An 18,557-nucleotide genomic window follows, 5' to 3' on the forward strand; every position below is an offset into this window, starting at 1 on the left:
CCGGATCCCTTTGTTGATTTGAGAAATCTCATCTTGCATCATGCCAACGGCAGTTTCAAGATCTGATACCCTCTCTTTGTTGCTGCCCATGACTGTACTACACGGTAAGTCACGACAACCGATCTTAGAAAAACTTTGAATAAATGCTCTGATACCAAATGTTGGTCCCAGATATTGTATTCAGCGTAATCTCAATAACAAGTTTGTTTTGGTGGTAGAATTCTACCTTTTCTCATTGCATAATATGAAGTTAAATAATACAAAGCTTGGAGTATCGACTCCTTGAAACGTGGAAAGTGGAAATAGTGAAAGAGATGGATCCTAAACACAAAGATTGCAGTTTCTCTTTGTATTGTGCAATCGAAATTCATCAGATAAATAAGGAAAATAAATAATAACTAATTTGACTTAATCATACTTCCAGTTTGGCACTCTTTGCCGGTTTGATCTTCTTGGCACAACCAGTTCTGATTCAGCTTCACTCTCAATCTCCTCATGCTCTGTTTCTCTCGACTCTGTTCCCGCAGGTGGTCTTGAAGGTGTATCATACACAAAGCTTCCTTCTTACCGCCGATGCTAATCAGTCGCCACTAAGACCCGTTCACCTTCCTATACATGGTATAAAATCCTTATGGGCCTGGACGTGGGACTGATCACTAGGTGTGCGTCTTAAAAGCGGAGTTAAGTAAGCAGGCTGGTGAGAACAGGAGGAAGAGGATGGAGTTGAAATTGTTTAAACAACTTTACAAAGAATTAGCGACCAGTCGGTCTTGTGTTTTTATTAAAGAAATAGATTTTGTACGGTTCGATCATGATTAGTATGTCAATCTAGTTGACTGAAAAAGGACAGACACAACAGAAGATGATATTAACATACATAATAAAACAACGACAAATTACAAAAGCGTTCGTTAGCTAATTAGAGTTTTTTAGTTTAAGGCAAATATCACATCACATGTATACTTCCATCCCCAGAAACTTGGAAGATTGACACAGAGGACAAGAGCTCAGGTTCCTCTCACACTCCTTACACAAACACATATGCTTACATGGCAACAACAACATACACACCTCCCCCACTCCACAAAACCTGCACATCATCTTACTGTTTCTACCGTTGAAACAAGAAGCCGTGTCATCCACTTCGCTGTCTCCACATCCTTCAATGCTATCTCTTGGTCGACCCTGAGCTCGCTCCAGATTGTAGTTGAGAGCAGCGATCATGTTCTCGTTGTACTTTGCACGTTGTTGCCATGCGTCAGCTTCCATAGCCAGCTGTTCAATCCGCACCTCGAGTTCCTTGTTCGTTCGGTTTATCATCTCGAGTTCCTCGTCTTTCTCACGCAGCTTCTGGACAACTCTTTCCTCCATGAGGGCCAGGGTTTTGTATTGACTCCTCTGGATCTTGTCGAGGACCGCATGGCGTAGTTGGTCTCCCTGTTAAAGATAAAACAAATCAATACATCCTAGAAGATACACGATACAGACCAAACAGATCTAATTTCATACAAAGACACAAGAGCATTAAACCAATCTTATAACACATAATTTGTTAAAGCAAACTAACCTGAATCTTGAGAAACCGATCGATTTCTGCATCTTGCCTCTGTAACTCTCGCTCAACATCGTCTCGGACGAGGGACAACAAAGCAGAGCCGTCAGAAGAACCGATAGGAGCACTATCGAGTGAAAGACCCAACCCGGTTGAGACAGACCGGCCTTGCCAAAAATCAATTGAAGATATCTGAGAACTGTTGTCGAGGAAATCCATTTCCTTTACTCTCTCCCGACCAAAGCTGTTCCACTCGCCACCGTCGATTTGCACAACCGGTGCAAAACCAGCAACGTGGACTGATCAATTCAAAGGTAAGCCAAACAGAAGACTTTTAAAACCTAAAGGGTCGCAATTAAAGAAACCTAAATTAAAAAGAAAGGGAGGTGAAATTACAGGGAGGAATATACGGAGGATGCTGAGATTGATCATGGAGATTCGTGGAGCTGTTGAATCCTAATTCAGGTGAAATCTGGCCGCAAAAGTCTCTGAAATTAGGGTTTTATTGTTAGAAACTTTGCAGAATTGGGGCTTTTTCAAAGAAGAAGAAGAAACAAGAGAAGAGATTGTTACCTGAAATTCTTGGAGTCTTGTAGGTGAGGATCTAAATGGTGAGGAAGAGCCATGGAATGGCTAAACTGGCGATAGAAAGAAAAGGGGAGACAAAGAAGCGAAACGGAGAAGGAGACGGATCTTTTGGATTCTGAAATTGGAAAACTTGTAAGTTTTATTTATGATCAGCTCCCTCGTTTTTCTCTATATCTTTGTTTTCTGCCACATACTTCTTTTTTATTAGTTTTTTCGTGCTATAATCTTAGCCCAGTTTTGAACAACATCCTGCACGGTCCCAAACACTAGTACACTAGAGGTGATTTTTTCGTGTTCATGCACGGATATAAATATTTTTAAAATAAATATATAATAATAATTGATTAGAGAAAAAGACCAAAATAGTACTAAATCAAGTTTTTGTTTCCAAACTAGCACTCAAAGCCAAAAGTCACAAAAATAGCACTCAAAGGATGGAGTTTAGGGTTTAGAATTTAGGGTTTAGAGTTTAGGTTTAGAGTTGAGAAGTGAGGTTTTGGGGATAAGATTTCAAATTTTGAAAAATAAAAAAATTTAAATTTTTCAAAAGATAAAATGCTATTTTGGTCATTTTAGTTTTTGAGTGCTATTTTTGTGATATAAACTTAGAAAGGTGCTATTTTGGAGATTTGTCCTAATTGATTGCTACTTACTTTTAATTTTAAATTAATTTATAATTTATATGCATCATTTATATTAATAATATTATGTTACTTAAATTATACATATGATTTTCTATATGTTATATCTAATCGATTTTGTTTTTTTTTTCATTCGATTTAATTATCATTTGGGTAAATTAGATTGCATCTAGGAATTCAACTGTAATATTATTATTCCATATATTAAAATTTTGGTTAATTTCTTATTTTCATTTAGGTGGTTGTTGTCTTAGATATGTAAATGTATTTTATGAAGATTATGTATAACTTAAGATATATTGTGCTTAGAATGAAATAAAAAAATAAACTAAAGTGTTTGATTCCAAATTACATAAATTAATATAATGAAACGATAATATTCTGAAATCTCATGCATATATATAAATTTTTCAAAATAACTAAATTGTAGCAGTTGGTAAATATTATATTTTCATTTTTAATATGCTTTTAGTTATCTTATGATTTATATTTATAAAATAAATTACTATTCTTATAAAATTATATATTCTTATTGTAGTTAAATCTATGATTTTAGATATAAGTTAGATTAATCAAATCACTCATGTTGTGAGTATATTGAGTTACATATATTCTTTCAAATTCAAAATGAAGTATAATTATTTTTATTATAATTAAGTCAAATGTGCATGTATTTCCATAATATTTATCAAATTATTAGAAAATAAAGCGATGATCAATAGGAAGTTACATGCGTAAGTAGCTGATTCTCACATGTAATTGTATGTAACAAATTAAACATGGGTTCTTGATGTGTTCTCACATGTCGACAAAGAAGGTGATGAGACCTTTTTTTAATCTGTTGTCTTCTTTCTTTTCAGATGATTCAAGTTTGATAAATCAAAAGTTGATTGAGTCTTTGGTCGAGGAAGATGACGCTTCACACAGTGAAGATGATGATTCACTCAGTGAATCTGAGGAAGAATACGAAGTAGTCAACAAAGATGATCAACTTGAAATTGATGGTGGTGATGCATTAGAAGCAAACAATGTGAATGAGAAGAGAGATGAATTTTGTATTGGAATGGAATGGAGTTTAGTTCTGATGAGACTGTGCATATAACTTATTGTAAGTACACAGGCAATCATGGTTTCAATGTAAGGAAACAAAGGAGGACGAAAAAAATAAGAAAGATGAAAAGGTAGCAAGGATTCTTTATGTATGCTCAAAAGAGGGGGAACCTAAGGTCAAAAGATCTTATACCCGACCAATCACAAGGTGTGGTTGTAAAGCTCATACGGCTTGTTACCTTCAGAGTAGCGGTAGATATAAGATTGTGTCTTTCGAGCCGAATCATAACCATGACTTAGTGAGGACACCTATGAAGCATTTGCTGAAGGAAATCGAGCAGTCACTGTCTCTCAAAAACAACATGCTGATGACGCCGAGATGTTAGGAATTTCAGCAAAAGCAACTGTTTAAATGATGAGCATGGAAGTTGGGGGGAGAGAAAATCTCGGTTTTTGGAAAAAGACTATCGCAATTACATATACCGTAAGCGGATGGTAGCAACGGCAAAGGGAGATGCTGGACCAGTTTTGGAATACTTTCAGAAAAAGAAAGAAGAAAATTCATCAATTTTTTATTCAATGCAACTCGATGTAGACGATATGATCACTAATATCTTCTGGGTGGATGATCGGTCTATAAGCGATTTCAATCTCTTTGGAGATGTCATTTGTTTTGACACAACTTATAAGACCAATGAGTATGATAGACCGTTTGCTCCATTTGTCGGGGTCAATCATCATAAGCAAACTGTTGTGTTCGGAGCTGCTCTCTTATATGATGAAACCACTGAGTCTTTTAAGTGGCTTTTTGAGACTTTTCTTGGAGCAATGTCTGGAAAACAACCAAAAACAATTCTTACAGACCAGTCTGCAGCAATGGCGAATGCAATAGTGAAGGTATTTCTAGAAACAAAACATAGGTTATGTGTTTGGCATATTTACCAAAATGCTGCAAATAATTTGAGTCGTGTATTTCAGATCAGACCAGTTTGCCATGGATTTTGGAAAGTGTGTATATGACCATGAGGAAGAAGAAGACTGGTTATTGGCGTGGAGTGATACGCTTAATAAGCATAAATTGACAGATAATAAATGGCTGAAGAATTTGTTTGAGGTGAAAGAAAAATGGGCAATGGTATATGGCCGTCATACTCTTACAGCCGATTCGGTGAGCACACAGCGTAGCAAAAGTATGAATAGTATTTTGAAAAGATACTTGAGGAGGAGTTTTGACTTGTTGACCTTCTTTAAACACTATGAAAGAGCGTTGGATGATAGGAGGTATAAAGAATTAGTTGCTGACTTCGGTATGATGCATACTTTGCCGGTATTAGTTGCTTCTGTAAAGATGTTGCAGCATGCAGAAGAAGTGTATACCCCAGAAGTGTTTACCTTGTTCCAAAAAGAATACACGGTCATTGGTGATTATGTTGCAAAAAAGACCAGTAAGTATGAGATGGTGTATGAATACAATGTATCTTACCGTGGTGTGGCACGAGAGCATTTGGTTAAGGATGATGCTGCAAACCAAACGATACATTGTAGTTGCATGAAGTTTTCATTTGATGGGTTCTTATGCCTGCATGCATTGAAAGTGTTGAACAAAAAGAATGTTAGAAGAATTCCACCTACTTACATTTTGAATCGATGGAGTAAAGAGGCAAAAGCATGAACCATATCTTATTATCATTCAGAGATACCTAATGAAGAAGTGAACCAGTCGATTGGAAAGTGATATAGTCATATTTGTCGTACTTCCGTGAGATTGCATCTGTAGCTGATGAACATATAGAACTGACATTGTGTGCTGATGAAGATGTGATTGTGTTGCTTAAAAAACTGGAGGAAAAAAAAGAACTTGTGAGAGCTGATAAATGGATGCCCCATAGTTTAGAGGATAAACTCGTGGAAGAAGAAGAAGATGAGGACGTTCCTAATATACATGGAATAAAAAGGAAAAATCCTATTGGACGATCAAAGAACCAAAATGATGGACTCTATAGTCGATTTAAAGGTGTTCTTGAAAAGAAAAAAACGTGGTATATCGATATCATTAAGTAAAGCTAGATTAAAGAAAAAGTTATTATTTCAGGTATTTGATATATATTATTAATTTTTGGTTTATGTAAATTTTTCATCAAAATGTGCCTTAATCAATATATGTATATACTGGTGATTGAATAAATTGATAAATGCTCCAGGAATCAACTCCTACTTCCGATACGCAATTATCTCTTACCACCACTGGTCTGCATAATGAGCCATTTTTCTCTCAAGTATCCCAGGTAAAAGTTTCATTATGTTTAATATTTATAATTTAGTTATATGTCAATTTTAAAAAAATTGATAAATGATTCAGGAGCCAACTCTTTTTCATGGTACCCAGTTAGATATTGATGCCACCAATCCAACATTACCTAGTGGGTCATTTTTCTCGCAATTACTCCAGGTAAATTTTTCATTTCATATTTTATTTATAATTAAGTTGTATGTCATTTTAAAAATAAGTAGTTATTTTTTTTGTTTTCTAGGACTTTGACAAGAATTATGGCGATCAAAGGACTTCAACAAGAATTATGGCGATGGTTCATAGTGTCGCCTATTTTTTATTGGTTCTTTGTATCTTTTAATAAAGATCTTTTGGACAAGTCCACCATGGGATGTTACTGCTTTGACGAATGATACATGTGGTCACTTTGTCTTGTTTTTACTCTCTCAGTTTTGCTTGTGTTTCAACCATAACACAACCTACCACACACTCTCTTTACGCTCTCATGTTTGGTTTGTTATTGTAGAGAGAGAAGAGAGATAACTTTGCATCTCTACATTTTTACTTACTCCAACTCTTATTCTTATTAGAATTGGATGTATCTTTATTACAACACCACACATACTTATAGTAGTTTCTCACTAACTACTACACATGAACTTAAACAACTACAACATAGCTGTCCTCAACTTCTCTTTGGTTTGTAACCAATGTCAAGTGGCATCTTTTCTCATCCTTGTGGACCTGTAACAAGAGACAGTGTTAGCAAGTGGAAGGAGAAGATAAAGCACAAAATTGAACAAGCAGAATCATGATGAACTCACAATCTGGCTTTCACCGGTCTTGCTAGATTCATCAATGGCAAGAGATTGGCCACTAATTAGCACTCCATCCCCAGGGACCTGTTCACCTATTCTAAGAGGTATAACATCTCCGACAACAACATTATAGATTGAAATCTTCACTGTTCCCCCTCCTCTCATGACCTATAAGAGTTTTTGTTTCTTAAATTGTCAGCTCAAAATCATATAAATTGCGATCAATCTAAGATGTTATAGCAGGCATCTAGTTGTGTATTTCTTTTTTCATTTTTGAGGTATTGAAACTGAAGAGATTGGCGATAGTCACTAACAGCTGAAAGAATCAAAAGATAAAGCTTGAAGAAAGAGTAGTCTTAAATGGATTAATTTGACACTGAACCTAACTACAAGATCTAAACAATAAAGATAAGAAAAAACATGCTGATACATGTAACGACAATAACAAGCAAAACTGCAAAAGCAATGTTTCCACAGAAACGTAACCTACGGATCAGACGTATCCTAGAGATGAAATTGAAAACATCTTTGCCAAATTATTTGGTTTTTTTTTTGAGAATTTGACGTGATTAAAAAAGATCTAACAACTATATGGTCAATTATGCTAACGACTTTGTAGCTTCTTCTCTGCTACTCTTCTTTGATCCTCTTTTTTTTTCTTTTACGTCTCTGTTAGGTTAGAAGCTTTCGTCGTATTATGTTTTTTTCGTTTCCTTTTTTTTCGTTTTCCTTTTTTTTTAGTTAATAATTATATTTCTACTTATTTTTTTACCTTCCTTTATTTAAAAAAACTAGATATGAGGTGTTAATTTGTAAGTGGCTGGTAAACTTATAGGTTCCGCCTAGGGAGTGAACCCAAAAAAAAATTTTTTTTAAAGATATTGAATTTGAAATAATGAAATTTTATTAGTTAGCGAATCTAAAAGTTCACCCTAGGAAGTAAAATGAAGAATAATTCATAATTAAAAAAAAGCAGTTCTTTAAACTTGTAAAAGTTGAAGGAAACATAAGATTTGGTTGGCATATAAGAAGCGTATAAGAAGTATTGTCATCATTGCATCAAAAGTTCAAAACAATTGAATTAACATATCATCGAAAAAGAAAAAAAAAACAAATAAAAAAATGTGATTCCTCGTGTACAGTGCGATGTCCACACAATTGAAATTAAAAATTCTTCACAGATAAAATAAAATAAGTAACCAAAAGGTCCAAAACCAACCACTCAAGTAAATTAAAGCCACCGACAATGGTTCTTTCCTTCAGGCACCTTTGACGCGCTGCCCAGACAACCCAAAATATTGCCCGTGTAGAGCTGTAATCACGTTAACCCTATACGACATGTTTTTTCCTCACTAAAAATGATTTTTTATTCTTCTTCAAACGGTAGTGACGGTGCAATTCTTGGTGATAGGTATATGCTTATTGAGATTCTTGTGTTCGAAGTTGATGTCACACTCGATTTTCTTGAGGAACTTGGGCTTCACTAACCTCCCCAACACGTAAGCTCGTGATCGAACAACGAAACTGAGCTTCATGGGTACGGGTGCAGGAGGTGCGGGCGGGTCAGGAATAACAACTGGAGCTCCTTTCTTCTTCTTTTTAGGTTTCGGAAGTGGAGCTGGAGGCGCTGGCGGTATCAGTGTCGCGCCACTTCCGTATAAAGGAATCTTCTCTCCGATCACATGTACCAATACCGTTCTCTGGCTCTTCCTCGACTGATAAAACTTCATAATCTGCAAATATCATAAAGCCAAAAGAAAAAAAACATCAGAACCTAATATGGCCTCCCAAACAAAATTGGATGTTAAAAAAAGAAACAATTTAGGGATTTTTATTGCAGATTGTCCCGAACCGATTTAAAACTGACCTAAAACACTTGCAAGTCCTAGATGGTCTAAAAATTCTCTACTCAAAAGTCTTGAATCGGACAAGAACATCCGAACCCGACCCAAAAATTCTAATACTGACTTTGATTAGGACTTACAGAACCAGAGCCGATTTTCATCTGCGAGAAACTGAGATCGACTGGAGTTGAAGTTACATGCACACCAAAGAAAGTTCCTGTGTTTCGATACAACATCCTCAGAGTCGCGTTCATGGTGATCATGTCCGTTCCTACACCACCAGCATCTTGACCAGCTTGGATCTTGAGCGTCTCGAATGTTATACTCTGCAAAGTTCAGATCTGAGAAATACGAATTCTTGAATCAGATTTAAAATCTAAGAGTTCAGATCGGAACACTAACCTTGACAGTTATCTTCGGTTTCTGAGGTTTAGCAGCTCCGTAAAGAATCAAAGAGAAGAGACCAAAGAGTACGAAGAACCCAACGATGAAGGCCAAGACATAGCACCGACGAGGCACACCACGATCTCTCTCGCCGTCATCTAACAACCCTTCTTCTTCGATCATCGCACACTCTTTCCACTGCTTCTCTCCGCCGTGTCCTTTCCGCTTCGAGCCGTCGTTGACTTTCCGAGACCCGGGTTTCAAAGACCCGGAGAACCGGGTTGAGGAGGATTCTCGTGAGTGGCGGCCCATGGATGATTGAGAATGCGGCGGAGATCCCATCGGACTAAGTACCGGAGTTGAGTGGAAGGAGGTCGCTGTTTTCTCTCCGTCGTGAGAGTCACGAGACGGTGATTGGACATAGTAAACTGGCCGACGTGGAGATCTGGCTGGTGACGACGCCGCGATGCTCGTCACCTCGGAATCTGTTTTGGCGTGCATCTTGGACTTGGAAGAGCAAAAGGTTCTTCCTCTGGGCACTGAAAATGGAGGGAGGAGAAAAGGGAAGGTGAGTAAATGTAACGATGACTCAATGTGTGGCTTTGTAATATTTTACCAAACGCGCTCGCAACTACCTAATATACAATTGTGGACTTTATATTATGTCCTCCAAAAGACATTATTTTTAATTCAAAACTCCTCCAAAAGACATCTGTTTTCGTTTTTTTTTTCATTTTTTTTTTGCTTGATAGTAAGATTTTCTCTTTATATATGGTTAGCACAAATGATTCAAAATAATAGATATGAAACCCTTTTTTTGTCAGCCATATGGAACTTGTTAGAGCATCTACAATCTTATTTTATTTTTAATATAAAATAGTGTTTGGAGTAGAAAGGTTGTAATATATGTGTTCATTCTATAGCAAAGTAAGCAATATATAGAATAGTCAATTTATTTTGTTGTCTATCATTTTATTTTTTCTTTCAAAATAGAATAACTCTATAATCTTACAATACTATAAATTCTTAATATTGAAAGGAGGAGGTATCTACGTCAGTTTAAAAAAATCAACCATTAAAACCATGCCACGTCAATTAGATAATCCACATCAGCAGCTCTGGCTTCATCTTCTTTTCACGACTTTTGTAATCCCTCGATTCGCCTTCTTGGCTGTTTGCCATATGATTTCTCTTCTCCAAGCTCTCTCATTCCCTCTTCGTCTTCCTCTCTCTCACAAACTAAAAAAACCACAACATCAACAATCGATCTCTGATTTCCCTTTTCTCCCACTACCAGCTGATGCCGCCTTTCAAATCCTCAATAACCCTCAGATGTACACTTCCTATAGGCCGAGCTTGGTGGAAGGAAACGGCTGAAAATACTCAGGTTCTACCAGTCTCTGGCTCTGACATATTCTTGCTACATGGAGCCGTAATGTCGTTGGTATATTTCTATTTTTGGTTATGAATGATGGGTTTGATTAATGTTAATGTTTCGTTATCTATGCAAAATTAGTTCGTTGATTGATTTGGATTCCGAAGATGAGGTGTTGCGAATGGATTCAGAAACCACAAATAGCATGTGCTATACATCTCTCCTTACAGATGCCTTGGACTCTATAAATTTAAGTTATGCACTACTGTCTATTTGCCACTCTTTTTTCTCTTTGCCGATATTCTTTTTTCCACTTTTGATTCAATGAAGCTCTAAAATTTTATTCCTTCTTTCTTTTCTTTTGTTTAATGTCATTCTCCTATGAAGTTATGGCTGAGGATCCCGCTGGTGCAGTATGACGGTGATTCAAAGGATGCCACTACCACAAAGAGTCTAGTAAGACGTAGGACCAAAAATTGTTACAAACTTAAGATTGTTCCTATCCTTTTGTGGCTTCTTAGATTTAAAGGCTGCTTATGCTTATAGGCCTTTTAAACCTATAAACAGAGACGAATATCGTACCAGTTCATCTTATTTAGTAGTTTTTTTTTGTTATGTCATTATGGCTTCAATCTACACTGGCTGCCGATTACTTAAAAATGTGGAATTCTTTTCTTCTTCGTCGTGAGCATGAACTTAACATTTCTGTTGCTTTTCATGTTATGAGAGTTAGAGAAACTTTTGATAATTTTTTTGTCAATGTGGACTTAAAATTTCCCCCTACAAACATAACACCATCTCTTCTATCTAGGACTACACTACCCTCCTAAACTTCACTTGAATGTTGGATGAGAGTCTGTCAGGACAGCCATTATAAGCACTGATGTAAGTCTCTCACCCTTTCACCACATCGCTATAAACTCAATTTTGAAGCTATAAACTCAATTTTGAAGCCTTGTGATTTGGTGTATATACATACTTTGCGCGCCATGTGGTTTGGATTCCTCTCTAATTGCTTTTTGAATTTGTGTTTGTTTATTATGTCTCTCCAAGATACATATGTCAACGGAAATTAACTCTCTACTGAGAGATTAACTAGAATTGATTAATTTGGTCATATGATTTTAGGTACAAGCCTGAGGTTGGGGATATTGTGGTAGCCTGGAAGGCCGTGTCATTTAGGGTGGTATTAGTGTGTTGGATTTTGAAATTGGATTGAGAAATTAGCAGTTTAGCAAAAAGGGTTTCAGCAGACTCTGGCACAGACTATCAGAGAGTTTAAACTTCAATTTTATTTACTTACAATTCAAGTAGTGTGAATGTCACGTGTTCTTTAATCCTTTTGCAGCCTTTTCTTCTTCCAATCCATATTTCAAAAAGCATTACATGCAGCTGATAGAACATAGGCCAGTCAATGGATGGTTGTGTCTTGCTAAAATCACCTCAGCAACATCGTAATTTTTCCTTAAACACTGATATACACAACATTGAGTGACGGAAAATATCTCTTTTTCTCTCTTCTCTCTCCTCCCCTTTCCTGGTTTTCCTTGGTACAGTGCTCTAGTTTTCAATGGAAGGAGGTACCTCAATCCCGCAAGCCGCTGACCCCCCTGATCCTGGATCTGAACTGCAAAGCTCTGGATCTCCTCTTCATCCATCCCAGTTTTCCCCTCTCCCCCAATCTCCTGATGCTTATAAAGCTCAGTTTTCTTCTCCACCATGCCCTACTTCCCCATGGGTATTTAAGAAAACAAACTCTCCATCGTTGGACTTGGGTCCACTGGATGTTAACATGGTCAACTTGTAATCAACTTCTACGACCATGGAGATCTCTCCTGTTGCGGCGGCTCTGGAAACTCCTCCAAAAAGTCACAAACAGTTGCAAATACTACCTTCTCTAAAGAGTAAGGAATTGGATACTATCTCAGCTCAGTATACTACCCTCTCAGCAAAGTCTAAAGGGATTTCTCCTGCAGCAACCAATCCAACTAATACTGTAACAAACCCTAACGCTATAACTGTTCACCGTCGGCCTAGATCTGAGGTTATAGCAGAAGATACTCATCAAGGTCACACTCCATCACTAGATGTGCCAAAGCAGGGTGTTCCCCCCCAAAGTAAATCTCAAACCTCTGGATTTACTGGTCCGGCAAAAGAAATCCTGTCCCGACAGGAAACTCACACTGTCCACCAAGGAAATCTTCCTCAGCTGATGCTCCTCCTAGGCCCCCTCCCTCGTCTTCCTCTTACGCTGGCAAAGCTAAAATGGGGACGGACAGGTCTCTGGAGAGGCTCGCTCCCTTACCATTCAATGATAAAGGGGTTCCTCAAGTTAAGATCCCTGATGTGGTTTTTAATAGAGGTGCAGAGGCACATAAAGACATCGTTCTGGGTGTCTTCACTGGAAAGACCCCTTCTTACAGCCAGATTCAAAGCGTCCTCACGCACATATGGGGAAAGGGTTCAAAACTGGTGATTCACCTTAGGCCTGCTTCTAACTCAATGTTGGTGAAAATCCCCAATGACTTTATTAGACAGAAGGTTGTCGAACAAGAAATTTGGCACATTGGCTCCTCTATGTTCTTTGTAGCGCAGTGGAGTGCTAACTTCGCCATCAACCCTCCTACAATGGACTCGATCCCCCTCTGGGCTCATGTCAGGGGTGTTCCCTTTGACCTCTACATGAAAGAAGGGCTGAGCTTAGTGGCTGGACTGATAGGGCAACCGGTGGAGGCTGACGAATTCACAATCCGCATGGTCAGTCTCGAAGTGGCCCACTTGAAAGTGAGAGCGGACTGTACTAAACCGCTACCTCCTGTGGTTGAACTCTTAAGAGATGATGGTTCTATCATTCCCGTTTCAGTCACCTAACCTTGGACCCCTCCATCGTGTGTTTGCTGCAAAAGGCTTGGCCATCTTGAGAACCGTTGCCCAAATGCCAAGTGGGCACCTGCCTCAAAGGTTCCCCCTCCATATTCTGACCCTGATACTGGTTCCGGCTTGCCTAATCTCAATCAAGAAAGCTCTTCTAATAGCAATCCCACGATGGCGACTCCCTCAAAATCTAGGAGGAAAGCTAAGTCTAAACTCAACCCTGCTGCCGTCTTGGATCCTTCTGCATTATCCAAGACTGCTCCTGGTTCTGTCTCCACATCTTTTCAGGCAGCTCCAACTGATTCCCCTGCTAATAGCGCTCCTGCTGGACCCCTCCAGATGGTTATGTTGAATCAAGACTCCCAAGCTGCAATCATCCCATATGCGTCAGGGGTCGGACCTTCTGAGGGAAAACCTTTCATCAATAGTGCTTCTAAGAAACGTAAGGGATCCCACTTGTCTAAAAGATCATCTCCAGATCCTATAGGAGGGGATTCTATTCCAAGTTTATTCACTGAGCTGTCTTTGGTTAATCCTTTCGCTATACTGGAAACCCGGAATCTCGGGCGCCATAACGCTTCTACCTTCTCTTTCAACAGCAAGGAACCTGATGGAGACATGGGTATTTCAATCCCTGATTCAGACAGCTTCGTAAACTCCCATGAATCTTCTACCCCTGCTAAGGGCTCTCCTCCTCCTGGGGAAGAAAATTTTCAAAATTTTAATGTCAGTAGACATCTCTTTTTGGAATGTCAGGGGAATAAATGATAATAAAAAGCACCCTGCTTTTTCGCATTGGCTTATTAGTAATAAAATAACTATCGGCGCAATTTTGGAGACTCATATAAAAGAGTCTAACCTTACTAGGATAATGGCTTCCCTTTGTCCTTGGTGGTCTTTTGTTTCTAACCACTCGGAGGATGAGGATGGCCGCATAATCATCTTTTGGACTTCTCCTGCAGCTGTAACAGTGATGCACAAAACAAGACAATCTTGCAGTGTTACCTATCCGGGGATTCCAACTTTTATAATGACTGCTGTCTACACTGACAACACAGTCGAGGAGCGAAAGATTCTCCGGAATACCTTGCTGGAAGAGAAAGATAACGTATTTTCCATAACTCTCCTTGGATCTTGGGAGGAGACTTCAATGAGATTATCCACCCAGCAGAACATTCTTCCCCTTCTTTCAACAGCTCACCTCCGCAAATGATTGAATTCAAGGCCTGCTTGGATGAGTTGGAGGTTAGAGAACTCAGATACCATGGGCCCCCTTTTACTTGGATTAATAGTAAACCGGATGACCCTATAGCTAAAAAGTTGGACCGGGTTCTCATCAATGAAGAGTGGTTGCTCACCTTTCCACATAGTTTGGCTCACTTCATTCCTCCGGTTATCTCAGACCATACGTCCTCTATCATTAATCTTGAAGTTGACCCTCCTGTTGCTGGAACAAAGCCATTTAAGTTCTTCAACTTCCTCACTTCTCACCCGGATTTCTTGGCTACAATATTGGAAGGATGGGAAGTATCTCACCCTGAAAGCTGGTCCCTCTCTCTCCTTCATAAGAAGCAAAAGATACTTAAAAAATTTCTCAAGAAACTTCACAAGCACAATTATTCTCAAATTCAGAAAAGAGTTGGAGAATGTACTGAAAAACTCACAGAATTTCAGCAGGAATCTTTCTGAAGACCTTCCCCTACTGCCTTCTTAGCCGAAAAACTTTGTGCTGAAAAATTGCAACATCTGAGACGTGTGGAAGAGGCTTATTTCCACCAAAAGTCTAGAATTCAATGGCTCAAAGAGGGAGATCAGAACACAAGTTTCTATCATAAAGTAGCTCTGGCGAGGAACTATTTTAATGCTATTCACGAGCTAACTGACCTTAATGGAATAACGGTCTCATCTCCTGAAGCAGTGGGACTTCTTGCCATTTATTACTTCATCAATGTCTTGGGACCTCCTCTGACTTTATCTGCCCCATCCCTCCAGATTCGGGTTGATTTAGCTACTGCCTTTCATTGTTCTCCTGAACAAGCAGAAGATATGATTAAGCTACCGACAGATGATGAAATTATGAGAGTCTTGTTCAAGATAAATCCAAATAAAAGTTCTGGCCCGGATGGATTAACTTCTCGATTTTACAGTTGTGCTTGGCATATATTGGGGAAAGAGGTTACTGCTGCAATCAGCAAATTTTTTGTATCAGGGAACTTGCCGACTGCAACTAATTCAACCATCTTAACGTTGATTCCTAAATTTCCAGGGGCCTCCTCTGTAAAGGACTACAGACCTATATCCTGCTGCAACACTACTTACAAGGTTATTTCAAAGATTCTGGTCTCAAAACTAAAGCTTATACTTCCTATGGTGATTCTACCTAATCAATCGGCTTTCATCAAGGGGAGTTTATTACTCGAGATGCCTCTTGGCATCAGAAATAGTCAGTGGGGATCACAAAAATAAGGGATCAAAAAGGCTTACTCTGAAGGTTGACATCGCCAAGGCTTTTGACTCTATCAAGTGGGACTTCATAATCGCTTCTCTCAATTCCCTCGATCTACCTCCATTGTATATTCACTGGATAAGAGAATGCATATCAACCGCTGCCTACTTTGTTGGTATTAATGGTTCGCTCCATGGCTTCTTTCAAGGAACTCGTGGCCTGCGACAAGGAGACCCATTAAGTCCATATTTGTTTGGTATTGCCATGAATGTCTTGTCTCGCAAGCTTAACAAAGCAGCAGAAGATGGTGTTATTGGTTATCACCCTCGTTGTAAGGAGTCGAAGCTAACGCACCTCTGTTTTGCGGATGACTTGTTGATCTTCTCAGATGGATCACCTGCCTCTGTTTTGCGGATGACTTGTTGATCTTCTCAGATGGATCACCTGCCTCTTTGCAAGGAATCATCTCAGTTCTCTCTGACTTTCAGGAAATTTCGGGTCTAGCTATAAGCCCACAGAAATCGTGCTTATTCTCAGCAGGTCTAACTACCGCAGAGACCTCTGATCTGGTGGCCTTTTCAGGTATACCCCAAGGGTTTCTTCCAATGACTTATCTAGGGCTTCCTCTGAACACAAAAAAACTCTCACTTGTCAACTGTGATCCACTGCTCCAAAAGATAAAATCAAAGTTGAGCTCTTGTACAACAAAGTACCTCTCGTTTGCAGGCAGACTTCAACTCTTAAGCTCTGTCATCTCAGGCATTATTAACTTCTGGTGTGCTGCCTTCATTATGCCTGTGGAGTGCATCAATGAAATCAATTCAATGTGTTCAGCATTTTTATGGAAAGGTAGCTTGGGAGGAAAATATACTGCTCGGGTTTCTTGGGATAAAGTGACTACACCTAAGGAAGAAGGTGGTTTAGGTCTCCGAAACATTACCTATTGGAACAGAACCTGCATCATCAAACTGTTGTGGATGCTGTTCTTCAGAGCTGAATCTGTTTGGGTCGCCTGGATTCATCAAAATGTCATCAAAGACGAGGATTTCTGGTCAATGAAAGAAAGCCAAAGTTACACATGGCTCTTCAAACAAATACTCAGACAGAGAGAAATTGTGATAAACTGGTTGAGAGTAATACCTGTTGATGGGAATTCGATAAACTTCTGGACTTCACCGTGGACTCCCTACGGCCAATTGATCAGACATGTGGGGCCGAACGGCCCTAGACAGTCAGGTTTCCCTCTATTATCCTCACTGGCTTCTTTGTGGAATGGAGAATCGTGGACTCTAGCTCCTGCTAGATCCCCAGAAATGGAGCAAGTGCAAATTTATTTGTCAATAATCACTCTCTTGGAAGATCCTGATTACCCGGAATGGATTCAAAACAACGCTTCATCTGCAAACACAAACAAGTTTATATCTGCTCAAATATATGACAGCATTAGAGAATCAAGGCCGCAGGTGCCTTGGCACAGAATCGTGTGGCTTAAGAAAGGGATCCCAAAGTTCAAAACTCTAACCTGGATGTTTGTCCAAGACCGATGCCCAACTCGCAACAGACTTCTCTCATGGGGGTTGCAAACAGACCCTCTTTGTCTCTTATGTAATCTCCATCCTGAATGTCGGAATCACATCTACTTTCAATGTTCGTTCTCTATGGGAGTGTGGAGGAACCTGTCTTCAAAGCTAGGTTTAATCGTTTCATCTGATGAGTGGGATGATATCCTGCAAGCTCTTATCGGCCTCACTGGAAACAAGCACCTGCGCTATTTAACCATTCTAGCTTGGCAATCAGCGATCCATGAAATTTGGAGAGAACGCAACAACAAACTCCATCGATCAAGCTTCAAATCAATCGATGTTATAATTTCCACCATCTCTTCGATTATCAAGAATTGCATATCTGCTATGCGACAAACCCAACCATTGGAATCTAGCGCCTGCATGAAACTATGGTTTTCACTTCCTTGAAACCATCCGTATTCCATTCCTCTTCACGAGCTTTCTATGGCTTCCTCTTGGGCCATTATTCCTCTTTGCTATTGGGCCCAAAAACCACATATCTTACTCTACTACTACTTGGACTTTCAACCCTTTTAGTTCTCATTAAAATGCTTCTAAAGTGATGTAATATGACAATATTGTATGCTTTTGCCACGTTTTATTTATTGCACCAAATTTTAGCAAAAAAAAAAAAAAACAACATCGTAATTTAAAAAAAAAATTTGGACATGTTGGTGTATGAGTGACAAAAGTGGTTAGAGGCCATGCATCCGTTCAAGGAAATTAGAGAATACTGACACAAAAACATAAGTAAATAAGAGGTTTAGGTTCTAATGATGGTATTTATTAATTATTCCAACATACATCAGTTACACACGTGAGATGATTATTTTTTTTCGGAACACTTTCTTTTTTTTTTTTGGAACACACACACTTGAGGTGATTGCACATGCATCTTTATTACTAACTGAGACTTACAAATCAACACACACAAACAGATACATATTCTCTGAGAATCCTCTGTTTTGGTGGAAGAGGAACAAAATATTTTCCTCAGCCAAAGCAGCTGATAGGGTCCTTGCAGCTCTTTGAAGGGGACTGTGCATGGCCACTCTTCCCATTTTTGGAGAGGTAATGCTGATGGTATTCTTCAGCTTTGTGGAATTTCTTTGCCGGTAAGATCTCAGTCACAGTCTTCTTCTCCAAATTCT

At 38.8% G+C, this 18,557-nt stretch overlaps 4 protein-coding genes across 4 annotated transcripts; 2 read left to right on the top strand and 2 right to left on the bottom strand.

Annotated features, from left to right (window-relative positions):
* Positions 1-849: 849 nt before the first annotated feature.
* Positions 850-2,346, bottom strand: LOC106452148 (probable BOI-related E3 ubiquitin-protein ligase 2). Its single transcript, XM_013894176.3, has 4 exons — positions 2,126-2,346; positions 1,949-2,040; positions 1,568-1,851; positions 850-1,437 (listed from the first exon to the last, which is right to left on the bottom strand). Exons 1-4 carry the CDS (start codon positions 2,176-2,178, stop codon positions 952-954), a joined length of 915 nt encoding a protein of 304 aa, XP_013749630.2. The 5' UTR covers positions 2,179-2,346; the 3' UTR covers positions 850-951.
* Positions 2,347-4,323: 1,977 nt separating this feature from the next.
* On the top strand, positions 4,324-5,503 carry LOC106454042 (protein FAR1-RELATED SEQUENCE 5-like). The gene is made up of 2 exons (XM_013896223.1): positions 4,324-4,728; positions 4,841-5,503. The coding sequence occupies exons 1-2, from the start codon at positions 4,324-4,326 to the stop codon at positions 5,501-5,503; spliced, it is 1,068 nt and encodes a 355-aa protein (XP_013751677.1).
* A 2,449-nt stretch (positions 5,504-7,952) lies between these two features.
* Positions 7,953-9,778, bottom strand: LOC125579458. The gene is made up of 3 exons (XM_048743541.1): positions 9,165-9,778; positions 8,903-9,088; positions 7,953-8,651 (listed from the first exon to the last, which is right to left on the bottom strand). The coding sequence occupies exons 1-3, from the start codon at positions 9,645-9,647 to the stop codon at positions 8,295-8,297; spliced, it is 1,026 nt and encodes a 341-aa protein (XP_048599498.1). The 5' UTR covers positions 9,648-9,778; the 3' UTR covers positions 7,953-8,294.
* A 4,826-nt stretch (positions 9,779-14,604) lies between these two features.
* LOC125578940 lies at positions 14,605-17,814 on the top strand. Its single transcript, XM_048742090.1, has 5 exons — positions 14,605-15,043; positions 15,110-15,765; positions 15,863-16,172; positions 16,277-16,423; positions 16,568-17,814. The coding sequence occupies exons 1-5, from the start codon at positions 14,605-14,607 to the stop codon at positions 17,812-17,814; spliced, it is 2,799 nt and encodes a 932-aa protein (XP_048598047.1).
* Positions 17,815-18,557: the final 743 nt, after the last annotated feature.

Source organism: Brassica napus, chromosome A10 (assembly GCF_020379485.1).
Source record: "Brassica napus cultivar Da-Ae chromosome A10, Da-Ae, whole genome shotgun sequence".
NCBI classification, from domain to species: Eukaryota; Viridiplantae; Streptophyta; class Magnoliopsida; order Brassicales; family Brassicaceae; genus Brassica; species Brassica napus.

Coding starts and splice junctions, on each gene's coding strand:
- LOC106452148 (XM_013894176.3), bottom strand. CDS start 2,178: ATGGCTCTTCCTCACCATTTAGATCCTCACCTACAAGACTCCAAGAAT. Junction 2,041..2,125: donor CAAGACTCCAAGAATTTCAG/GTAACAATCTCT, acceptor CCCTAATTTCAG/AGACTTTTGCGGCCAGATTT. Junction 1,852..1,948: donor TCCTCCGTATATTCCTCCCT/GTAATTTCACCT, acceptor TGAATTGATCAG/TCCACGTTGCTGGTTTTGCA.
- LOC106454042 (XM_013896223.1), top strand. CDS start 4,324: ATGGTAGCAACGGCAAAGGGAGATGCTGGACCAGTTTTGGAATACTTT. Junction 4,729..4,840: donor TGGCGAATGCAATAGTGAAG/GTATTTCTAGAA, acceptor GATTTTGGAAAG/TGTGTATATGACCATGAGGA.
- LOC125579458 (XM_048743541.1), bottom strand. CDS start 9,647: ATGCACGCCAAAACAGATTCCGAGGTGACGAGCATCGCGGCGTCGTCA. Junction 9,089..9,164: donor AACCGAAGATAACTGTCAAG/GTTAGTGTTCCG, acceptor TGAACTTTGCAG/AGTATAACATTCGAGACGCT. Junction 8,652..8,902: donor TGAAAATCGGCTCTGGTTCT/GTAAGTCCTAAT, acceptor TGATATTTGCAG/ATTATGAAGTTTTATCAGTC.
- LOC125578940 (XM_048742090.1), top strand. CDS start 14,605: ATGATTGAATTCAAGGCCTGCTTGGATGAGTTGGAGGTTAGAGAACTC. Junction 15,044..15,109: donor TCAGAAAAGAGTTGGAGAAT/GTACTGAAAAAC, acceptor CTGCCTTCTTAG/CCGAAAAACTTTGTGCTGAA. Junction 16,424..16,567: donor TGATCTGGTGGCCTTTTCAG/GTATACCCCAAG, acceptor TCTCGTTTGCAG/GCAGACTTCAACTCTTAAGC.